General features: G+C 52.9%; 1 protein-coding gene across 1 annotated transcript in view; it reads right to left on the reverse strand.

The window, feature by feature from the left end:
* ZC3H4 (zinc finger CCCH-type containing 4) overlaps positions 1-19,411 on the reverse strand; it is a 38,253-nt gene that overhangs the window by 7,426 nt on the left and 11,416 nt on the right. The window contains exons 4-12 of the mRNA XM_058859975.1: positions 17,227-17,404; positions 16,211-16,335; positions 14,876-14,969; positions 12,583-12,719; positions 11,415-11,519; positions 9,587-9,698; positions 7,892-8,001; positions 4,623-4,948; positions 3,641-3,939 (exon numbers count right to left, since the gene is read on the reverse strand). Coding sequence (XP_058715958.1) covers positions 3,641-3,939; positions 4,623-4,948; positions 7,892-8,001; positions 9,587-9,698; positions 11,415-11,519; positions 12,583-12,719; positions 14,876-14,969; positions 16,211-16,335; positions 17,227-17,404 — 1,486 coding nt within the window. The remainder of the gene's footprint in view (positions 1-3,640; positions 3,940-4,622; positions 4,949-7,891; positions 8,002-9,586; positions 9,699-11,414; positions 11,520-12,582; positions 12,720-14,875; positions 14,970-16,210; positions 16,336-17,226; positions 17,405-19,411) is intronic.

Here is a 19,411-nt window from a genome sequence, read left to right on the forward strand (position 1 = left end):
CCATTTTCCCAGGATTTCGGGGTTCCCTCCCCCAGGATTTTGGGGTCCTCTCTCCCAGGATTTTGGGGTTCTTTCTCCCAGGATTTTGGGGTCTCTCCCAGGATTTTGGGTCTCTCCCACCCCATTTTCCCAGGATTTTGGGGTTCCCTCCCCCAGGATTTCGGGGTTCCCTCCCCCAGGATATTTTTGGGATATTTTTGGGGTGCCTCACCCGTGTCCCCCCTGTGATTCCCCAGGATTCTGGGTCTCTCCCCCCCATTTTCCCAGGATTTTGGATCTCTCCCAGGATTTTGGGGTTCCCTCCCCCAGGATTTTGGGGTCCTCTCTCCCAGGATTTTGGGGTCCTCTCTCCCAGGATTTTGGGGTTCCCTCCCCCAGGATTTTGGATCTCTCCCAGGATTTTGGGGTTCCCACCCCTGATTTCCTGGGATTTTGGGGTTCTCCCACCTCAATTTCCCAGGATTTGGGGCTCCCACCCTGATTTCCCAGGATTTTGGGGTTATCCTCCCCTGATTTCCCGGGATTTTGGGGCTAATCTGGCTTCCTCCCGATTTCCCAGGATTTTGGGGTTCTCCCACCTCGATTTCCTGGGATTTTGGGGCTCCCACCTCGATTCCCTGGCATTTTGGGTCTCTCCCACCCCATTTTCCCAGGATTTCGGGGTTCCCTCTCCCAGGATTTTGGGGTTATTTCTCCCAGGATTTTGGAGTTCTTTCTCCCAGGATTTTGGGGTTCCCTCCCCCAGGATTTTGGGGTCCTCTCCCCCAGGATTTTGGGATATTTTCGGGGTGTCTCACCCGTGTCCCCCCTGTGATTCCCCAGGATTTTGGGGTTCTTTCTCCCAGGATATTTTTTGGGGTTCCCTCCCCCAGGATTTTGGGATATTTTTGGGGTGTCTCACCCGTGTCCCCCCTGTGATTTCCCAGGATTTTGGGGTCTCTCCCCCCCATTTTCCCAGGATTTTGGGGTTCTTTCTCCCAGGATTTCGGGGTTCCCTCCCCCAGGATTTTGGGTCTCTCCCACCCCATGTTCCCAGGATTTTGGGGTTCTTTCTCCCAGAATTTTTGGGGTCCTCTCCCCCAGGATTTTGGGATATTTTTGGGGTGTCTCACCCGTGTCCCCCCTGTGATTCCCCAGGATTTTGGGGTCTCTCCCCCAGGATTTTGGGGTCCTCTCCCCCCCATTTTCCCAGGATTTCGGGGTTCCCTCCCCCAGGATATTTTTGGGATATTTTTGGGGTGTCTCACCCGTGTCCCCCCTGTGATTCCCCAGGATTTTGGGGTTCCCTCCCCCAGGATTTTGGGGTTCTTTCTCCCAGGATTTTGAGGTTCTTTCTCCCAGGATTTTGGGGTTCCCTCCCCCAGGATTTTGGGGTCTCTCCCAGAATTTTCAGGGTCCTCTCCCCCAGGATTTCAGGGTTCCCTCCCCCAGGATTTTGGGGTTCTCCCCCCCATTTTCCCAGGATTTTGGAGTTCCCTCCCCCAGGATATTTTTGGGGTGTCTCACCCGTGTCCCCCCTGTGATTCCCCAGGATTTTGGGGTTCTTTCTCCCAGGATTTTGGGGTCTCTCCCAGAATTTTTGGGGTTCTCTCTCCCAGGATTTTGGGTCTCTCCCCACCATTTTTCCAGGATTTTGGGGTTCCCTCCCCCAGGATATTTTTGGGATATTTTTGGGGTGTCTCACCCATGTCCCCCTTGTGATTCCCCAGGATTTTGGGGTTCTTTCTCCCAGGATTTTGGGGTTCTCTCTCCCAGGATTTTTTTTGGGGTCTCTCCCAGAATTTTTGGGGTCCTCTCCCCCAGGATTTTGGGATATTTTTGGGGTGTCTCACCCGTGTCCCCCCCGTGATTCCCCAGGATTTTGGGGTTCTTTCTCCCAGGATTTTGGGGTTCCCTCCCCCAGGATTTTGGGGTTCTCCCCCCCATTTTCCCAGGATTTCGGGGTTCCCTCCCCCAGGATTTTGGGGTCCTCTCTCCCAGGATTTTGGGGTTCTTTCTCCCAGGATTTTGGGGTCTCTCCCAGGATTTTGGGTCTCTCCCACCCCATTTTCCCAGGATTTTGGGGTTCCCTCCCCCAGGATTTCGGGGTTCCCTCCCCCAGGATATTTTTGGGATATTTTTGGGGTGCCTCACCCGTGTCCCCCCTGTGATTCCCCAGGATTCTGGGTCTCTCCCCCCCATTTTCCCAGGATTTTGGATCTCTCCCAGGATTTTGGGGTTCCCTCCCCCAGGATTTTGGGGTCCTCTCTCCCAGGATTTTGGGGTCCTCTCTCCCAGGATTTTGGGGTTCCCTCCCCCAGGATTTTGGATCTCTCCCAGGATTTTGGGGTTCCCACCCCTGATTTCCTGGGATTTTGGGGTTCTCCCACCTCAATTTCCCAGGATTTGGGGCTCCCACCCTGATTTCCCAGGATTTTGGGGTTATCCTCCCCTGATTTCCCGGGATTTTGGGGCTAATCTGGCTTCCTCCCGATTTCCCAGGATTTTGGGGTTCTCCCACCTCGATTTCCCGGGATTTGGGGCTCCCACCCTGATTTCCTGGGATTTGGGGCTCCCACCCTGATTTCCTGGGATTTTGGGGCTAATCTGGCTTCCTCCCGATTTCCCAGGATTTTGGGGTTCTCCCACCCCAATTTCCTGGGATTTTGGGGTTCCCACCCCTGATTTCCCGGGATTTTGGGGCTCTCCCACCCCTGATTTCCCGGGATTTGGGGCTCCTCTCTGTGATTTCCCAGGATTTTGGGGTTCTTTCTCCCAGGATTTTGGGGTTCCCTCTCCCAGGATTTTCGGGTTCTTTCTCCCAGGATATTTTTTGGGGTTCCCTCCCCCAGGATTTTGGGATATTTTTGGGGTGTCTCACCCGTGTCCCCCCTGTGATTCCCCAGGATTTTGGGGTTCCCTCCCCCAGGATTTCGGGGTCCTCTCCCCCCCATTTTCCCAGGATTTTGGGGTTCTCCCCCCCATTTTCCCAGGATTTCGGGGTTCTCTCCCCCAGGATTTTGGGGTTCCCTCCCCCAGGATTTTGGGGTTCCCTCCCCCAGGATTTTGGGGCTCTTTCTCCCAGGATTTTGGGGTTCTCCCCCCCATTTTCCCAGGATTTTGGGGTTCCCTCCCCCAGGATTTTGGGGTCCTCTCCCCCAGGATTTTGGGGTCCTCTCTCCCAGGATTTTGGGGTTCTTTCTCCCAGGATTTTGGGGTCTCTCCCCCCCATTTTCCCAGGATTTTGGGGTTCCCTCTCCCAGGATATTTTTGGGATATTTTTGGGGTGTCTCACCCGTGTCCCCCCTGTGATTCCCCAGGATTTTGGGGTCTCTCCCCCCCATTTTCCAGGATTTTGGGGTTCTTTCTCCCAGGATTTTGGGGTTCTTTCTCCCAGGATTTTGGGGTCTCTCCCCCCCATTTTCCCAGGATTTTGGGGTTCCCTCCCCCAGGATTTTGGGGTTCCCTCTCCCAGGATTTTGGGGTTATTTCTCCCAGGATTTCGGGGTTCCCTCTCCCAGGATTTTGGGGTTCTCCCCCCCATTTTCCCAGGATTTTGGGGTTCCCTCCCCCAGGATGATTTCAGGATATTTTTGGGGTGTCTCACCCATGTCCCCCCTGTGATTCCCCAGGATTTTGGGATATTTTTGGCGTGTCTCACCCGTGTCCCCCATGGCTCCGGGCTCCATCTCCAGCCCCTCCTGGGGGTAGAACCCCTCGTAGAATCCTCCGGAAGATCCGGGCAGGGGGGCTCCGGCCGATCCCGGCGATCCCGAGGATCCCGAGGATCCCGGGTGGGGGAGGGGCAGCATTCCCGGGTGGGGGAGGGGCGGCTCCTCGAAGGGCAGCAGGGGGGGCCCGGGGCCCATCCCGGGGCCCATCCCCGGCTCCAGATCCGGGGGGAGCGGCCCGGGGGGACCCCCCGGAGCCGGGAAACGCCCGGGGGGAGGCCCCGGGTGCCTGGGAAAAGAGAGAGGAGGAACGGGAAAAATTGGGGAATTGGGAATTGAGAGGGGGAATTGGGGATTGGAGAGGGGGAAAATTGGGGAATTTAGAATTGAGAGGGGGGATTGGGGATTGGAGAGGGGGGAAATTGGGGAATTGGGAAAATTCAGGAATTGGGAAGAGGAGAATTGGGATTGGAGAGGGGGAAAATTGGGGAATTGGGAATTGAGAAGGGGAATTTGGGATTGGGAGAATTTGGGAATTGGGAAGAGGAAATTTGGGTGCCCAGGTGCGTTTCCCTGTCCCCCAGGTGTCCCCAGGTGTGTTTTGGGTGTCCCCAGGTGCTGTCCAGGTGTCCCCAGGTGTGTTTTGGGTGTCCCCAGGTGTCCCCAGGTGTGTTTTGGGTGTCCCCAGGTGTCCCCAGGTGTATTTTGGGTGTCCCCAGGTGTGTTTTGGTGCCCCCCAGGTGATTTTTCCTCCTCACCTGACCCCCAGTTTCTCGGCCAGCTGCCCCGTGGGTCTCATGACACCCCCAGGTGTCCCCAGGTGTGTTTTGGTGTCCCCAGGTGTGTTCTGGGTGTCCCCAGGTGTGTTTTGGGTGTCCCCAGGTGTCCCCAGGTGTATTTTGGGTGTCCCCAGGTGTGTTTTGGGTGTCCCCAGGTGTCCCCAGGTGTCCCCAGGTGATTTTTCCTCCTCACCTGACCCCCAGTTTCTCGGCCAGCTGCCCCGTGGGCCTCACCACGATCTCGAAGAGCGACGGAATCTTCTTGAAGGGGTCGGGGTGCGGGGGGGGGAGGGGGAGGGCGTCGGGGGGCTCGAGGGGCGGGGGGAGGGGCAGGGGGGGAGGGCAGGGGGGCGGGGGGAGGGGCAGCCCCCGCGGGGGGGGAGGGGAGGGGGGCCGGGGGGGGGTGGGGAGGAGCCCCACGCCCGGGGGGGGTTTGGGGAGGGGGTCGATGCCCTGCTTCTTCAGCTCCTGCAGCTCCTTCTCGTCCTCCGCCCCGGCCTCCGCGTCCTCCTGCAGCATCTGCGGGGGGGAAAAATGGGGTGAAATCGGGCGGGATTGGGAAAAATTAAATGGGGGGAATTGGGGAAAAATGGGGTGAAATTGGGGGGGATTGGGAAAAATGAGAAATTGGGGTGAAACCCGGGGGGATTGGGAAAATTAAATGGGGTGAAAAATGGGGAAATTGGGGGGAATTGGGGTGAAATCCGGGGGAATCGGGAAAATTAAATGGGGGGAGAAACAGGGGAATTGGGAAAAAAATGGGGGGAATTGGGAAAATTGGGGGGAATTGGGGGGAAATTGGGGGGAAATCGGGGTGAAATCCGGGGGAATTGGGAAAAAAATGGGGGGAATTGGGAAAAATGGGGGGAAATCGGGGTGAAATCCGGGGGAATTGGGAAAATTGGGGTGAAACCCGGGGGGATTGGGAAAAAAATGGGGTGAAATCGGGGGGATTGGGAAAATCGGGGGGAAATCCGGCGGAATCGGGAAAATCGGGGTGAAAATGGGGAAAAAATGGGGTGAAACCGGGGGGAATTGGGAAAATTGGGGGGAATTGGGGTGAAATCGGGGGGAATTGGGAAAAGTGGGGAAATTGGGGTGAAATCAGGGTGAAATCAGGGTGAAATCAGGGTGAAATCGGGGGGAATTGGGAAAAATGGGAAAATTGGGGAAATTGGGGGGAAATCAGGGGGAATTGGGAAAAATGGGGGGAAATCGGGGTGAAATCGGGGGGAATTGGGGTGAAATCGGGGGGAATTGGGAAAAATGGGGGGGAATCCGGGGGGATTGGGAAAATCGGGGGGAAATCGGGGGGAATTGGGAAAAATGGGGAAATTGGGGGGAATTGGGAGGAAATTGGGGGGAATTGGGGGGAAATTGGGGAAAAATTGGGGGATAACTGGGGGGAAATTGGGGAAAAATTGGGGGAAATTGGGGGGAAATTGGGGAAAATTGGAGAAAAATTGGGGGAAAATTGGGGGGAAATTGGGGAAAAATTGGAGGGAAAATTGGGAAAAAATTGGGGAAAAATTGGGGGGAAATTGGGGAAAAATTGCGAATTGGGAATATGGGGGAATTGAAGGAAATAGAGGAAAATAGAGAAAAATTTGGGGAAAATTGGGGGGAAATTGGGGAAAATTGGGGAAAAATTGGGAATTGGGAATGGGGGAATGAGGGTGGGGGAATTGGGATTCATCTGTGCCCAAATGTCCCCAGGTACCCCCAGGTACCCCCCCAGGTACCCCCAGGTGTGTCCCCAGGTACCCCCAGGTGTCCCCAGGTGTGTTCCAGGTGTGTTCCAGGTGTGTTCTAGATTGGGTTCTAGACTCGGTTCTAGAACGTTCTAGGCTCGGTTCTAGAGCGGTTCTAGAGTGTTCTAGACTCGGTCCTAGACTGGGTTCTAGACTGTTCTAGATTTGGTTCTAGACTCGGTTCTAGACGGGGTTCTGGACGTGTCCCAGGTGTGTTTTGGGTGTTCCCAGGTGTGTTTTGGGTGTCCCCAGGTGTCCCCAGGTGTGTTCTGGGTGTGTTTTGGGTGTCCCCAGGTGTGTTTTGGGTGTCCCCAGGTGTGTTCTGGGTGTCCCCAGGTGTGTTTTGGGTGTCCCCAGGTGTGTTCTGGGTGTCCCCAGGTGTGTTTTGGGTGTCCCCAGGTGTGTTCTGGGTGTCCCCAGGTGTGTTTTGGGTGTCCCCAGGTGTCCCCAAGTGTGTTCTGGGTGTCCCCAGGTGTGTTCTGGGTGTCCCCAGGTGTATCTCCAGGTGTCCCATGTGTCCCCAGGGGTGTTTTGGGTGTCCCCAGGTGTATCCAGGTGTCCCCAGGTGTGTTCTGGGTGTGTTTTGGGTGTCCCCAGGTGTGTTTTGGGTGTCCCCTGGTGTGTTCTGGGTGTCCCCAGGTGTGTTCTGGGTGTGTCCCAGGTGTCCCCAGGTGTGTTTTGGGTGTCCCCAGGTGTGTTTTGGGTGTGTTTTGGGTGTCCCCAGGTGTGTTTTGGGTGTCCCCAGGTGTCCCCAGCTGTATTCTGGGTGTCCCCAGGTGTGTTTTGGGTGTCCCCAGGTGTGTTTTGGGTGTCCCCAGGTGAGTTTTGGGTGTCCCCAGGTGTGTTTTGGGTGTCCCCAGGTGTCCCCAAGTGTCCCCAGGTGTGTTTTGGGTGTCCCCAGGTGTGTTTTGGGTGTCCCCAGGGGTGTTTTGGGTGTCCCCAGGTGTATCCAGGTGTCCCCAGGTGTGTTTTGGGTGTGTTTTGGGTGTCCCCTGGTGTGTTCTGGGTATCCCCAGGTGTCCCCAGGTGTGTTCTGGGTGTCCCCAGGTGTGCTCTGGGTGTGTTTTGGGTGTGTCCCAGGTGTCCCCAGGTGTGTTTTGATGTCCCCAGGTGTGTTTTGGGTGTCCCCAGGTGCGTCCCCAACTGTCCCCAGGTGTCCCCAGGTGTGTTTTGGGTGTCCCCAGGTGTGTTCTGGGTGTCCCCAGGTGTGTTCTGGGTGTCCCCAGGTGTCCCCGGTGTCCCCAGGTGTGTTTTGGGTGTCCCCAGGTGTCCCCAGGTGTGTTTTGGGTGTCCCCAGGTGTGTTTTGGGTGTGTTTTGGGTGTTCCCAGCTGTCCCCAGGTGTGTTCTGGGTGTCCCCAGGTATGTTTTGGGTGTCCCCAGGTGTCCCCAGGTGTGTTTTGGGTGTGTTTTGGGTGTCCCCAGGTGTCTCCCCAGGTGTCCCCAGGTGTGTTTTGGGTGTCCCCAGGTGTGTTTTGGGTGTGTTTTGGGTGCCCCCAGGTGTGTTTTGGGTGTCCCCAGGTGTGTTTTGGGTGTTCCCAGCTGTCCCCAGGTGTCCCCAGGTGTATCCAGGTGTCCCCAGGTGTGTTTTGGGTGTCCCCAGGTGTGTTTTGGGTGTCCCCAGGTGTGTTTTGGGTGTGTTTTAGGTGTCCCAGGTGTCCCCAGGTGTGTTCGGGTGTCCCCAGGTGTCCCAGGTGTCCCCAGGGGTGTCACCTTGTCGAGCAGCTGCCGGCTCTCGTCGGTCAGGGGCGCGTGGGAGAACATGCAGTCGTCGCCGTTGATGCAGAGCCCGGTGGTGTGGAACAGCTTGCACGGGAAATCCCGTGGGAATGTCAAGGGAAACACACGGAAAAAAAACGGGAAAAACACGGGAATGACCCGGGAAAAACCCGGGAATGACCCGGGAAAAACCCGGGAAATGACCTGGGAAAAACCTGGGAATAGACCTGAGAAATGACCTGGGAAAAACTTGGGAATAACCTGGGAAAAACACGGGAATAACCTGGGAAAAACACGGGAAATGACCTGGGAAAAACCCGGGAATGACTGAGAAACGACCTGGGAAAAACTTGGGAATGACCTGGGAAAAACACGGGAAATAACCTGGGAATAACACAGGAAATGATCCAGGAATGATCCCGGAAATAACCTGGGAATGACCCGGGAAAAACCCGGGAAATGACCCGGGAATAACCCATGAAAAACCTGGGAATGACCTGAAAAATGACCTGGGAATAACCTGGGAAAAACCTGGGAATAACCTGAAAATAATCCCAGAATGACCCGGAAAGAACCTGGGAAAAAACCCTGAAAATGACCTGGGAAAAACCCAGGAAATGATCCAGGAAATGACCTGGGAAAAACCTGGGAAATGACCTGGAAATGACCCGGGAAATAACCTGGGAATGACCCGGGAAAAACCTGGGAAATAATCTGGGAATGACCTGAGAAATGACCTGGAAATAACCTGGGAAAAACCCAGGAAATGACCCGGGAAAAACCTGGGAATGACCTGGGAAATAACCCAGGAAAAACCCGGGAAAAACCCGGGAATAACCTGGGAAAAACTCGGGAATAACCTGGGAATAACCCAGGACCCCAAAATCCCTTTCCAGGCTGAACTCAGGGCAGTTTTAGGTGGATTTAGAGAGGTTTTAGGGTGGGTTTAGGGCACTTTAGGCTGGGTTAAGGTGGGTTCAGGTGGGTTTAGGCTGGGTTCAGGTGTGTTTCAGGTGTGTTCAGGTGTGTTCAGGTGTGTTTAAGCCAGGTTTAGCAGGATATCGTGCATGTAGGGGCAGCTGTCAGGTTTGGGTGGGTTTTGGGGAGGTTTCAGGTGTGTTCAGGTGTGTTCAGGTGTGTTTAAGCCAGGTTTAAGAGGATATGGTGCATGTAGGGGCAGCTGTTGGGTTCAGGTGGGTACAGGGGAGGGTTCAGGCCGCGTTCAGGTGGGTTCAGGCTGGGTTTAGGTGGGTTTGGGTGGATTTTGGGGAGGTTTCAGGTGTGTCCAGGTGTGTTCAGGTGTGTTTAAGCCAGGTTTAGCAGGATATCGTGCATGTAGGGACAGCTGTCGGGTTCAGGAGAGGTTTCAGGTGGATTTAGGCTGGGTTTGGGTGGGTTCAGGTGGGTTCAGGCTGGGTTTAGGTGGGTTTGGGTGGATTTTGGGGAGGTTTCAGGTGTGTTCAGGTGTGTTCAGGTGTGTTCAGGTGTGTTTAAGCCAGGTTTAGCAGGATATCGTGCATGTAGGGGCAGCTGTCGGGTTCAGGGGAGGTTTCAGGTGGGTTCAGGTGGATTTAGGCTGGGTTTGGGTGGGTTCAGGTGGGTTTGGGTGGATTTTGGGGAGGTTTCAGGTGTGTTTCAGGTGTGTTCAGGTGTGTTTAAGCCAGGTTTAAGCCAGGTTTAGCAGGATATCGTGCATGTAGGGACAGCTGTCGGCGCGGGCGCAGTAACCTGTGATGTAGAACTTGCACAGCTCGCGCTTCTTGGGCAGCTCAATGTCGTGACTGAAGTTACAGTGATCGCCCTGCACAGGTGAGACACACACAGGTGAGACACAGGTGAGGGACAGGTGAGACACAGCTGAGAAACAGGTGAGAAACAGGTGAGAAACAGGTGAGAGACAGGTGAGAGACAGGTGAGAAACAGGTGAGGGACAGGTGAGAGACAGGGGAGAGACAGGGGAGGCACACACAGGTGAGAAACAGGTGAGAAACAGGTGAGAGACAGGGGAGAGACAGGGGAGACACAGGTGAGACACAGGTGAGACACAGGTGAGACACAGGTGACAGACAGGTGAGAGACAGGCGAGAAACAGGTGAGAGACAGGTGAGAGACAGGTGAAAAACAGGTGACGGACAGGTGAGAGACAGGTGAGAAACAGGTGAGAGACAGGTGACACAGGTGACACAGGTGAGACAACAGGAACAGCTGGGACAGGTGAGAGGAGAGAGGGGACAGGTGAGAGGGGACAAGTGACAGGGAATAGCTGACAGGGAACAGGTGACACAGAACAGGTGATGTAGAACAGGTAACATAGAACAGGTGAGGGACACAGGTGACACAGAACAGGTGACACAGAACAGGTGACATGGAACAGATAACACAGAACAGGTGATGTAGAACAGGTAACATAGAACAGATAAGGGACACAGGTGACAGGGAACAGGTGATGTAGAACAGGTGACACAGAACAGGTGACATGGAACAGGTGACATAGAACAGGTAACATAGAACAGGTGACAGAACAGGTAACACAGAACAGGTGAGGGACACAGGTGACAGGGAACAGGTGACACAGAACAGGTGAGAGGGGACAGGTAAGAAAAACGGGATCCAGGTGTGACACAGGTGAGCTCCAGGTGGAATTTGGGCAAAAAAAGTCAAGAATTGGGTGAAAAAAGGCGGGAATTGGGCAAAAAAAGGCAGGATTTGGGTGAAAAAAGGCAAGATTTGGATGAAAAAAGGCAGAAATTGGGTGAAAAAGGCAGGATTTGCGGTGAAAAAGGCAGGATTTGGGGTGAAGAAGGTGGGAATTTGGTGAAAAAAAGGTGGGAATTTGGTGATAAAAGTGGGATTTGGGTGAAAAGCAGAAATTGGGTGAAAAAGGCAGGATTTGGATGAAAAAAGGCAGAAATTGAGTGAAAAAGGTGGGAATTGGGGTGAAAAAGGCAGAAATTGAGTGAAAAAAGGCAGGATTTGGGTGAAAAAAGCAGGAATTGGGTAAAAAAGGTGAGATTTAGGTGAAAAAGGCGGGATTTGGGTGAAAAAGGCAGAAATTGAGTGAAAAAAGCAGGATTTGGGTGAAAAAATGCGGGAATTGGGGTGAAAAAGGCAGGATTTGGGTGAAAAAGGCAGGATTTGGATGAAAAAAGGCAGAAATTGAGTGAAAAAGGCAGGAATTCGGTAAAAAAAGATGGGATTTGGGTGAAAAAGGGCGGGAATTGGACAAAAAAAGGCAGGATTTGGGTGAAAAAGGCAGGAATTGGGTGAAAAAAGCGGGATTTGGATGAAAAAAAGCAGAAATTGGGTGAAAAAAGCGGGATTTGGATGAAAAAAGGCAGAAATTGGGTGAAAAAAGGCGGGATTTGGATGAAAAAGGCAGGATTTGGGTGAAAAAAGGCAGGATTTGGGTTAAAAAAAGCGGGAATTGAGCAGCACACACCTGACCCACCCCTCCCCCAACCCCCGGGCCGCCTTTCCCGGCCGGAATTCCGGGAATTTTCCCTCTGGAATTCCTTACCCAGGTGCACCTGCCCTCCACGAAGTACTTGCAGATGACCTTGCCCTTCTTGTCGGCCGGCAGGTGAAGCTTCTCGTGCTCCCCACGCCGGTATCCGCCCCCCTCCTGCCGGAAAGAGCCGGAAAATTCCGGAATTCCCACGGAAATTCGGGATGGGAAGGGCGGGAAACGGGAAATGGGCGGTGCAGGGGGGACTGGGGGGGGGTGGGAGAGGAGAATTTTGGGGTTTGGAAGGGGAAAAATGGGATTTTGGGGGGGAAAATGGGATTTTGGGGGGGAAAAATGGGATTTTGGGGGGTTGGAAGGCGAAAATTCCCAGAGTTTTGGGGGGGAAAGGGGAATTTGGGGTTTCTTGAGACCAAAATCCTGGGAATTTGGGGGGAAAAGGGGGAATTCGGAATGTTTCAAGTGCAAAATCCCGAGAATTTTGGGGAGAAAAAGAGGAATTTGGGGGTGAAAAAGGAAGATTTGGGTCATTCCAAGGGGAAAATCCCAGGATTTGGTGTTAAGGAGCAGGGAAAAGCCGCACGGCAGGGTGGAAATTTTTTGGGAATTTTGGGAATTTTTGGGGAATTTTGGGAGGAATTTTGGGGAATTTTTGGGGAATTTTTTGGCAATTTCTGGGGGGAATTTTTGGGGAATTTTTTTGGGGAATTTTTTTTGGGAATTTTTTGGGAATTTTGGGAACTTTTTGGGGGGAATCTTGGGGGAATTTTTGGGAAATTTTTGGGGGGAATTTTTGTAATTTTTGGGGAATTTCTGGGGAATTTTTTTGGGGAATTTTTTGGGAAATTTGGTAACTTTTTGGGGGGAATTTTTGAGGAATTTTTGGGGGAATTTTTGGGAGGAATTTTTGGGAGAATTTTTGGGAGGAATTTTTGGGGAATTTTTTTGGGGAATTTTTTTGAAATTTTGGTAACTTTTTTGGGGGGAATTTTGGGGGGGAATTTTTAGGGAATTCTGGGAAATTTTTTTGGGAATTTGGGGGGAATTTGGGGGGAATTTCGGGAATTTTCAGAATTTTTGGGGGAATTTTTTGGGAACTTTGGGGGAATTTTGAGAATTTTGGGGCAGAATTTTGGGAATTTTGGGGCAGAATTTTTGGGAATTTTTTTGGGGGAATTTCTGGGGAATTTTTTGGGAATTCTGGGCAGGAGGAGCCGCTCACCCCCAGGTCCTCGTCGTAGAAGTCGTCGTCGTCGTTGATCCCAGATTTTCCCATCCCGCTCCGGCCTCTCCCGCGGCCCCGGCCGGGCCCTTTGCTGCCCCGGCCCCGCGGAGCCCGGCCACGGCCACGGCTCAGACCTGGAAATTCCGGGAATTCCGGGATTGGGAATTGGGAATTGGGGATTCGGGGATTGGGAATTGGGGATTGGGGATTCGGGGATTGGGAATTGGGGATTTGGGGATTGGGAATTGGGGATTTGGGGATTGGGAATTGGGGATTTGGGGATTGGGAATTGGGGATTGGGAATTGGGGATTGGGAATTGGGGATTTGGGGATTGGGGAATTTGGGGATTGGGAATTGGGGATTGGGAATTTGGGGATAGGGAATGGGGATTTGGGGATAGGGAATGGGGATTTGGGGATTGGGAATGGGGATTTGGGGATTGGGAATTTGGGGATTGGGAATTGGGGATTTGGGGATTGGGAATTGGGGATTGGGGATTTGGGGATTGGGGATTGGGGATTTGGGGATTGGGAATTGGGGATTTGGGGATTGGGAATTTGGGGATTGGGAATGGGGATTTGGGGATTTGGGAATTGGGGATTTGGGGATTGGGAATTCGGGGATTGGGAATCGGGGATTTGGGAATTGGGGATTTGGGGATTGGGAATTGGGGATTCGGGGATTGGGAATTTGGGGATTGGGGATTGGGAATTTGGGGATTGGGAATTGGGGATTTGGGGATTGGGAATTGGGGATTTGGGGATTGGGAATGGGGATTGGGAATTTGGGGATTGGGAATTGGGGATTTGAGGATTTGGGAATTGGGAATTGGGGATTGGGGATTGGGGAATTGGGGAATGGGAATTGGGGATTTGGGGATTGGGAATTGGGGATTTGGGGATTGGGAATGGGGATTGGGAATTTGGGGATTGGGAATTGGGGATTTGAGGATGGGAATTGGGGATTCGGGGATTGGGGATTGGGGATTTGGGGATTGGGAATCTGGGGATTGGGAATGGGGATTGGGGATTTGGGGATTGGGGATTTGGGGATTGGGAATTGGGGATTCGGGGATTGGGGATTGGGGATTTGGGGATTGGGAATTGGGAATGGGGATTTGGGAATTTGGGGATTGGGAATTTGGGGATTGGGAATTGGGGATTGGGAATTTGGGGATTGGGAATTTGGGGATTGGATTGGGGATTTGGGGATTTGGGAATGGGGATTTGGGGATTGGGAATCTGGGGATTGGGAATTGGGGATTTGGGAATTGGGAATTGGGGATTTGGGGATTGGGAATTGGGGATTCGGGGATTGGGAATTGGGGATTCGGGGATTGGGGATTCGGGGATTGGGAATTGGGGATTCGGGGATTGGGAATTGGGGATTGGGGATTGGGAATGGAGATTTGGGGATTGGGAATGGGAATTCGGGAATGGGGAATGGGGATTGGGGATTTGGGAATGGGGAATTGGGAATGGGAATTGGGAATTGGGGATTTGGGAATGGGGATTGGGGTGGGAATGGGAATTGGGAATTGGAATTGGGAATTGGGAATGGGGATCTGGGATTGGGAATTTGGGAATGGCGATTTGGGAATTGGGAATTGGGGATTGGGAATGGGGATTTGGGGTGGGAATGGGAATTGGGAATTGGGAATTGGAATTGGGGATTGGGAATGGGAATTTGGGGATTGGGAATGGGAATTTGGGAATGGGAATTGGGAATGGGAATTGGGATTGGGAATTTGGGGATTGGGGATTGGGAATTTGGGAATGGGAATTGGGATTTGGGGTGAGAATGGGATTTGGGGTGTGAATGGGAATTCGGGATTGGGAATGGGAATTGGGAATTGGGAATTGGGAATTGGGGTGGTAATTCCCAGATCCAGGCTTGGAACAAAGAACCGGGAATGGGCATTGGGGATTTGGAATGGATTGGGAATTTGGGAGGGATTTGGGACAGGATTTGGGCTGGGATTGGGGATGGGATTCAGGAGGAATTCGGGAGGGATTTGGGCTGGGATTTGGGCTGGGATTTGGGCTGGGATTTGTGAGGGATTTGGGCTGGGATTCCCGGGAATTCCCGGCTCACCCCGGCCCCTCTCCAGGCCTGGAATGAGGATTTGGGACAGGATTTGTGAGGGATTTGGGACAGGATTGGGGACAGGATTTGTGAGGGATTTGGGACAGGATTTGGGCTGGGATTTGGGCTGGGATTTGGGGATGGGATTTGGGACAGGATTTGGGCTGGGATTTGGGCTGGGATTCCCGGGAATTCCCGGCTCACCCCGGCCCCTCTCCTTGCTGCGCCGGTACTGAGACAATTCCTTGGCGTAGTCGTCGAAGTCGTCGTCGCCCAGCGGCTCCTCGGGATCGCAGTACTGGGAAAAACGGGAATAACGCGGGAATGGGGTCGGGTGGAAACCGGGATGGGCTGGAATCCCCTCAGGAACCCCTCAGGAATCCCAGGAAAGGCCTGGATTCCCCTCAGGAACCCGGGAAACCTCAGGAATCCCCTCAGAAACCCAGGAAAGGCCCAGAATCCCCTTAGGATCCCCTCAGGAACCCTGGAAAGGCCCAGAATCCTGAGAAAGGCCCAGGATCCCCTCAGGAATCCCCTCAGGAATCCCTGGAAAGGCCCCAAACCCTGGGCAAGGCCCAGGATCCCCTCAGGAATCCCTGGAAAAACCCAGAATCCCGGGAAAGGCCCAGAATCCCCTCAGGAATCCCCTCAGGAATCCCTGGAAAGGCTCGGGATCCCCTCAGGATCCCCTCAGGAATCCCAGGAAAGGCCCAGAATCCTGGGCAAGGCCCAGAATCCCCTCAGGAATCCCTGGAAAAACCCAGAATCCTGGGAAAGGCCCAGAATCCCCTCAGGATCCCCTCAGGAACCCTGGAAAGGCCCAGAATCCCCTCAGGAATCGCAGGAAAGGCCCCAAACCCTGGGAAAGGCCCAGGATCCCCTCAGGAATCCCTGGAAAGGCCCAGGATCTCCTCAGGAATCCCTGGAAAAACCCAAAATCCCTGGAAAGGCCCAGAATCCCCTCAGGAATCCCCTCAGGAATCCCAGGAAAGGCCCCAAACCCTGGGAAAGGCCCAGAATCCCCTCAGGAATCCCTGGAAAAACCCAAAATCCCGGGAAAGGCCCAGAATCCCCTCAGGAATCCCCTCAGGAATCCCTGGAAAGGCCCAGAATCCTGGGAAAGGCCCACAATCCCCTCAGGAACCCTGTAAAGGCCCAGAATCCCCTCAGGATCCCCTCAGGAACCCTGGAAAGGCCCGGGATCCCCTCAGGAATCCCAGGAAAGGCCCCAAACCCTGGGAAAGGCCCAGGATCCCCTCAGGAATCCCCTCAGGAATCCCAGGAAAGGCCTGGATTCCCCTCAGGAACCCGGGATCCCCTCAGGATCCCCTCAGGAATCCCAGGAAACGCCCAGAATCCTGGGAAAGGCCCAGAATCCCCTCAGGATCCCCTCAGGAATCCCTGGAAAGGCCCCAAACCCGGGGAAAGGCCCAGGATCCCCTCAGGATCCCCTCAGGAATCCCTGGAAAGGCCCAGAATCCCAGGAAAGGCCCAGGATCCCCTCAGGAATGCCGGGAAACCCCCGGAATCTCCGCTCACCTCCATCTCCTCCTCGAAGGGCTCCTCCTCATCCTCGGGGTCGCTTCGGGCCCGGCCCCGGCCCCGGCCCAGCCCCCGGCCCCGACCCCGGCCCCGAGCGCGGAACCCGCGGGCCCGGCCCCGGCCTGCGGAAAACCGGGAATAAAAGATGGGAAAACCGGGAATGAGAGGCAGGAAAACCGGGAATGAACGGCAGGAATTGGGAATGGGCAGTGGGAAACGGGAATGGGGGCTCCCTGCCCGTTTTATCCCCATTTTTCCCCCATTTATCCCGTTTTTCCCCGTCCATTCCCAGTTTTTCCCACTTTTCCCGTACCCCTGGCTCTCTGTGTGTGCTCCCTGCCCGTTTTATCCCCATTTTTCCCCCATTTATCCCGTTTTTCCCCGTCCATTCCCAGTTTTTCCCGCTTTTCCTGTACCCCTGGCTCTCTGGCTGTGCTCCCTGCCCGTTTTCCCCCCGTTTATCCCATTTTTCCCCCATTTATCCCGTTTTTCCCCGTTTATTCCCGGTTTTCCGTACCCCTGCCCCTCTGGCCGTGCTCCCTGCCCGTTTTATCCCAGATTTTCCCCGTTTTATCCCGTTTTTTCCCTCTCATTCCCGGTTTTTCCGTACCCCTGCCCCTCTGGCCGTGCTCCCTGCCCGTTTTATCCCATTTTTTCCCCATTTTATCCCATTTTTTCCCCGTTTATTCCCGGTTTTTCTGTCCCTTTGCCCCTCTGGCCGTGCTCCCTGCCCGTTTTATCCCATTTTTTCCCGTTTATTCCCGGTTTTTCCGTACCCCTGCCCCTCTGGCCGTGCTCCCTGCCCGTTTTATCCCGTTTTTTCCCCGTTTATTCCCGGTTTTTCCGTACCCCTGCCCCTCTGGCCGTGCTCCCTGCCTGTTTTATCCCATTTTTTCCCCGTTTTATCCCGTTTTTTCCCTCTCATTCCCGGTTTTCCGTACCCCTGCCCCTCTGGCCGTGCTCCCTGCCCGTTTTATCCCGTTTTTTCCCTCTCATTCCCGGTTTTTCCGTACCCCTGCCCCTCTGGCCGTGCTCCCTGCCGCGCCGGAAGGGGCTCAGCTCCGCTCCGAAGTCTCCGTAGCCGTCCTTGGCCTCCTCCTCCTCCTCGTTGGGGCCGAAGGCCTCGGGATCCTCGAAGCCGTAACCGCGGGAATCCGGCCTGGAGCGGCTCTGCCGAGGAGCCTGGGAATGCTGGGAATGACAAAACAACGGGAATGACAACAGTGGGAATGAGAAAACAACGGGAATGACAACAGTGGGAATGACAACAATGGGAATGACAATAGAAATAACAACAATGGGAACGACAACAGCGGGAATGACAATGGGAACGATAACAATGGGAATGACAAAACAACGGGAATGACAACAGTGGGAACGACAATGGGAATGACAACAATGGGAATGACAAGAATGGGAATGACAACAATGGGAATGACAATGGGAATGACAATGGGAATGACAATGGAAACGACAATAATGGGAATGGCAACAGGAATGACAACAATGGGAATGACAATGGGAATGACAATGGGAATGACAACGGGAATGACAACGGTGGGAATGACAAAACAACGGGAATGACAACAGTGGGAATTATAACAACGGGAATGACAATGGGAATGACAAAACAACGAGAATGACAACAATGGGAATGACAACAATGGGAATAACAATGGGAATGACAACAATGGGAATGACAACAATGGGAATGATAACAATGGGAATAACAATGGGAATGACAACAATGGGAATGACAATGGGAATGACAACAATGGGAATGATAACAATGGGAATGACAATGGGAATGACAATGGGAATGACAATGGGAATGACAACAATGGGAATGACAACAATGGGAATGACAACAATGGGAATGACAATGGGAATGACAACAATGGGAATGACAACAATGGGAATGACAACAATGGGAATGACAATGGGAATGACAACAATGGGAATGACAATGGGAATGACAACAATGGGAATGACAATGGGAATGACAACAGTGGGAATGACAATGGAAATAACAATGGGAATGACAACAGTGGGAATGACAACAATGGGAATGACAAAACAACGGGAATGACAACAGTGGGAATGACAAAGGTGGGAATGACAACAATGGGAATGACAACGGGAATGGCAATGGGAATGACAACAGTGGGAATGACAATGGGAATGACAGTGGGAATGATAACAATAGGAATGACAACAATGGGAATGACAACAGCCGGAATGACAACAATGGGAATGATAACAACGGGAATGATAACAACGCAAATGACAATGGGAATGATAACAATGGGAATGACAATGGGAACGACAATGGGAATGACAATGTGAATGACAACAGTGGGAATGACAGTGGGAATGACAATGGGAATGACAACAGTGGGAATGACAATGGGAATGACAACAATGGGAACGACAACAGTGGGAATGACAACAATGCGAATGACAATGGGAATAATAACGATGGGAATGACAATGGCAATGACAATGGGAATAACAATGGGAATAACAATGGGAACGACAACAGCCGGAATGATAACAATGGGAATGACAACAATGGGAATGACAACAATGGGAACCACAATGGGAATGATAACAATGGGAATGACAATGGGAATGACAATGGGAATGACAACAGCAGGAATGACAACAATGGGAATGATGAAAGTAATAGGAACGATAATGGGAACAATAACGGGAATGACAACGGGAACGATAGCGGGAATAATAATGGGAATAATAACCAGAATAATAATGGGAATGATGGTGGGAATGATGATGGGAATGACAGCAGGAATGACGGTGGGAATGATAAGAATGATGGGAATAATGGGAATAATGGGAATGATGATGGGAATGATGGGAATAACGGGAATGATGATGGGAATGATGAGGGGAATGATGAGGGGAATGATAGGAATGATAACAGGAACGGTAACAATGGCAATGATAACAGGAATGACGATGCAAGTGACAGGAATAATGGGAATGATGGGAATGATGATGGGAATGATCGGAATAAAGGGAAAAAAGGGAATGACAGGAATGATGGCAATGATGGGAATGATGGGAATAATGATGGGTATTTTCAGTAATTCCCAGATTTTATTCCTGGATTTTATTCCCAGTGTTCCCAGTTGAACTCACGGGATAAACTGGGCTGTATTCCCGGTATTTATTCCC

Source organism: Poecile atricapillus, chromosome 31, assembly GCF_030490865.1.
Source record: "Poecile atricapillus isolate bPoeAtr1 chromosome 31, bPoeAtr1.hap1, whole genome shotgun sequence".
Lineage (NCBI taxonomy): Eukaryota > Metazoa > Chordata > Aves > Passeriformes > Paridae > Poecile > Poecile atricapillus.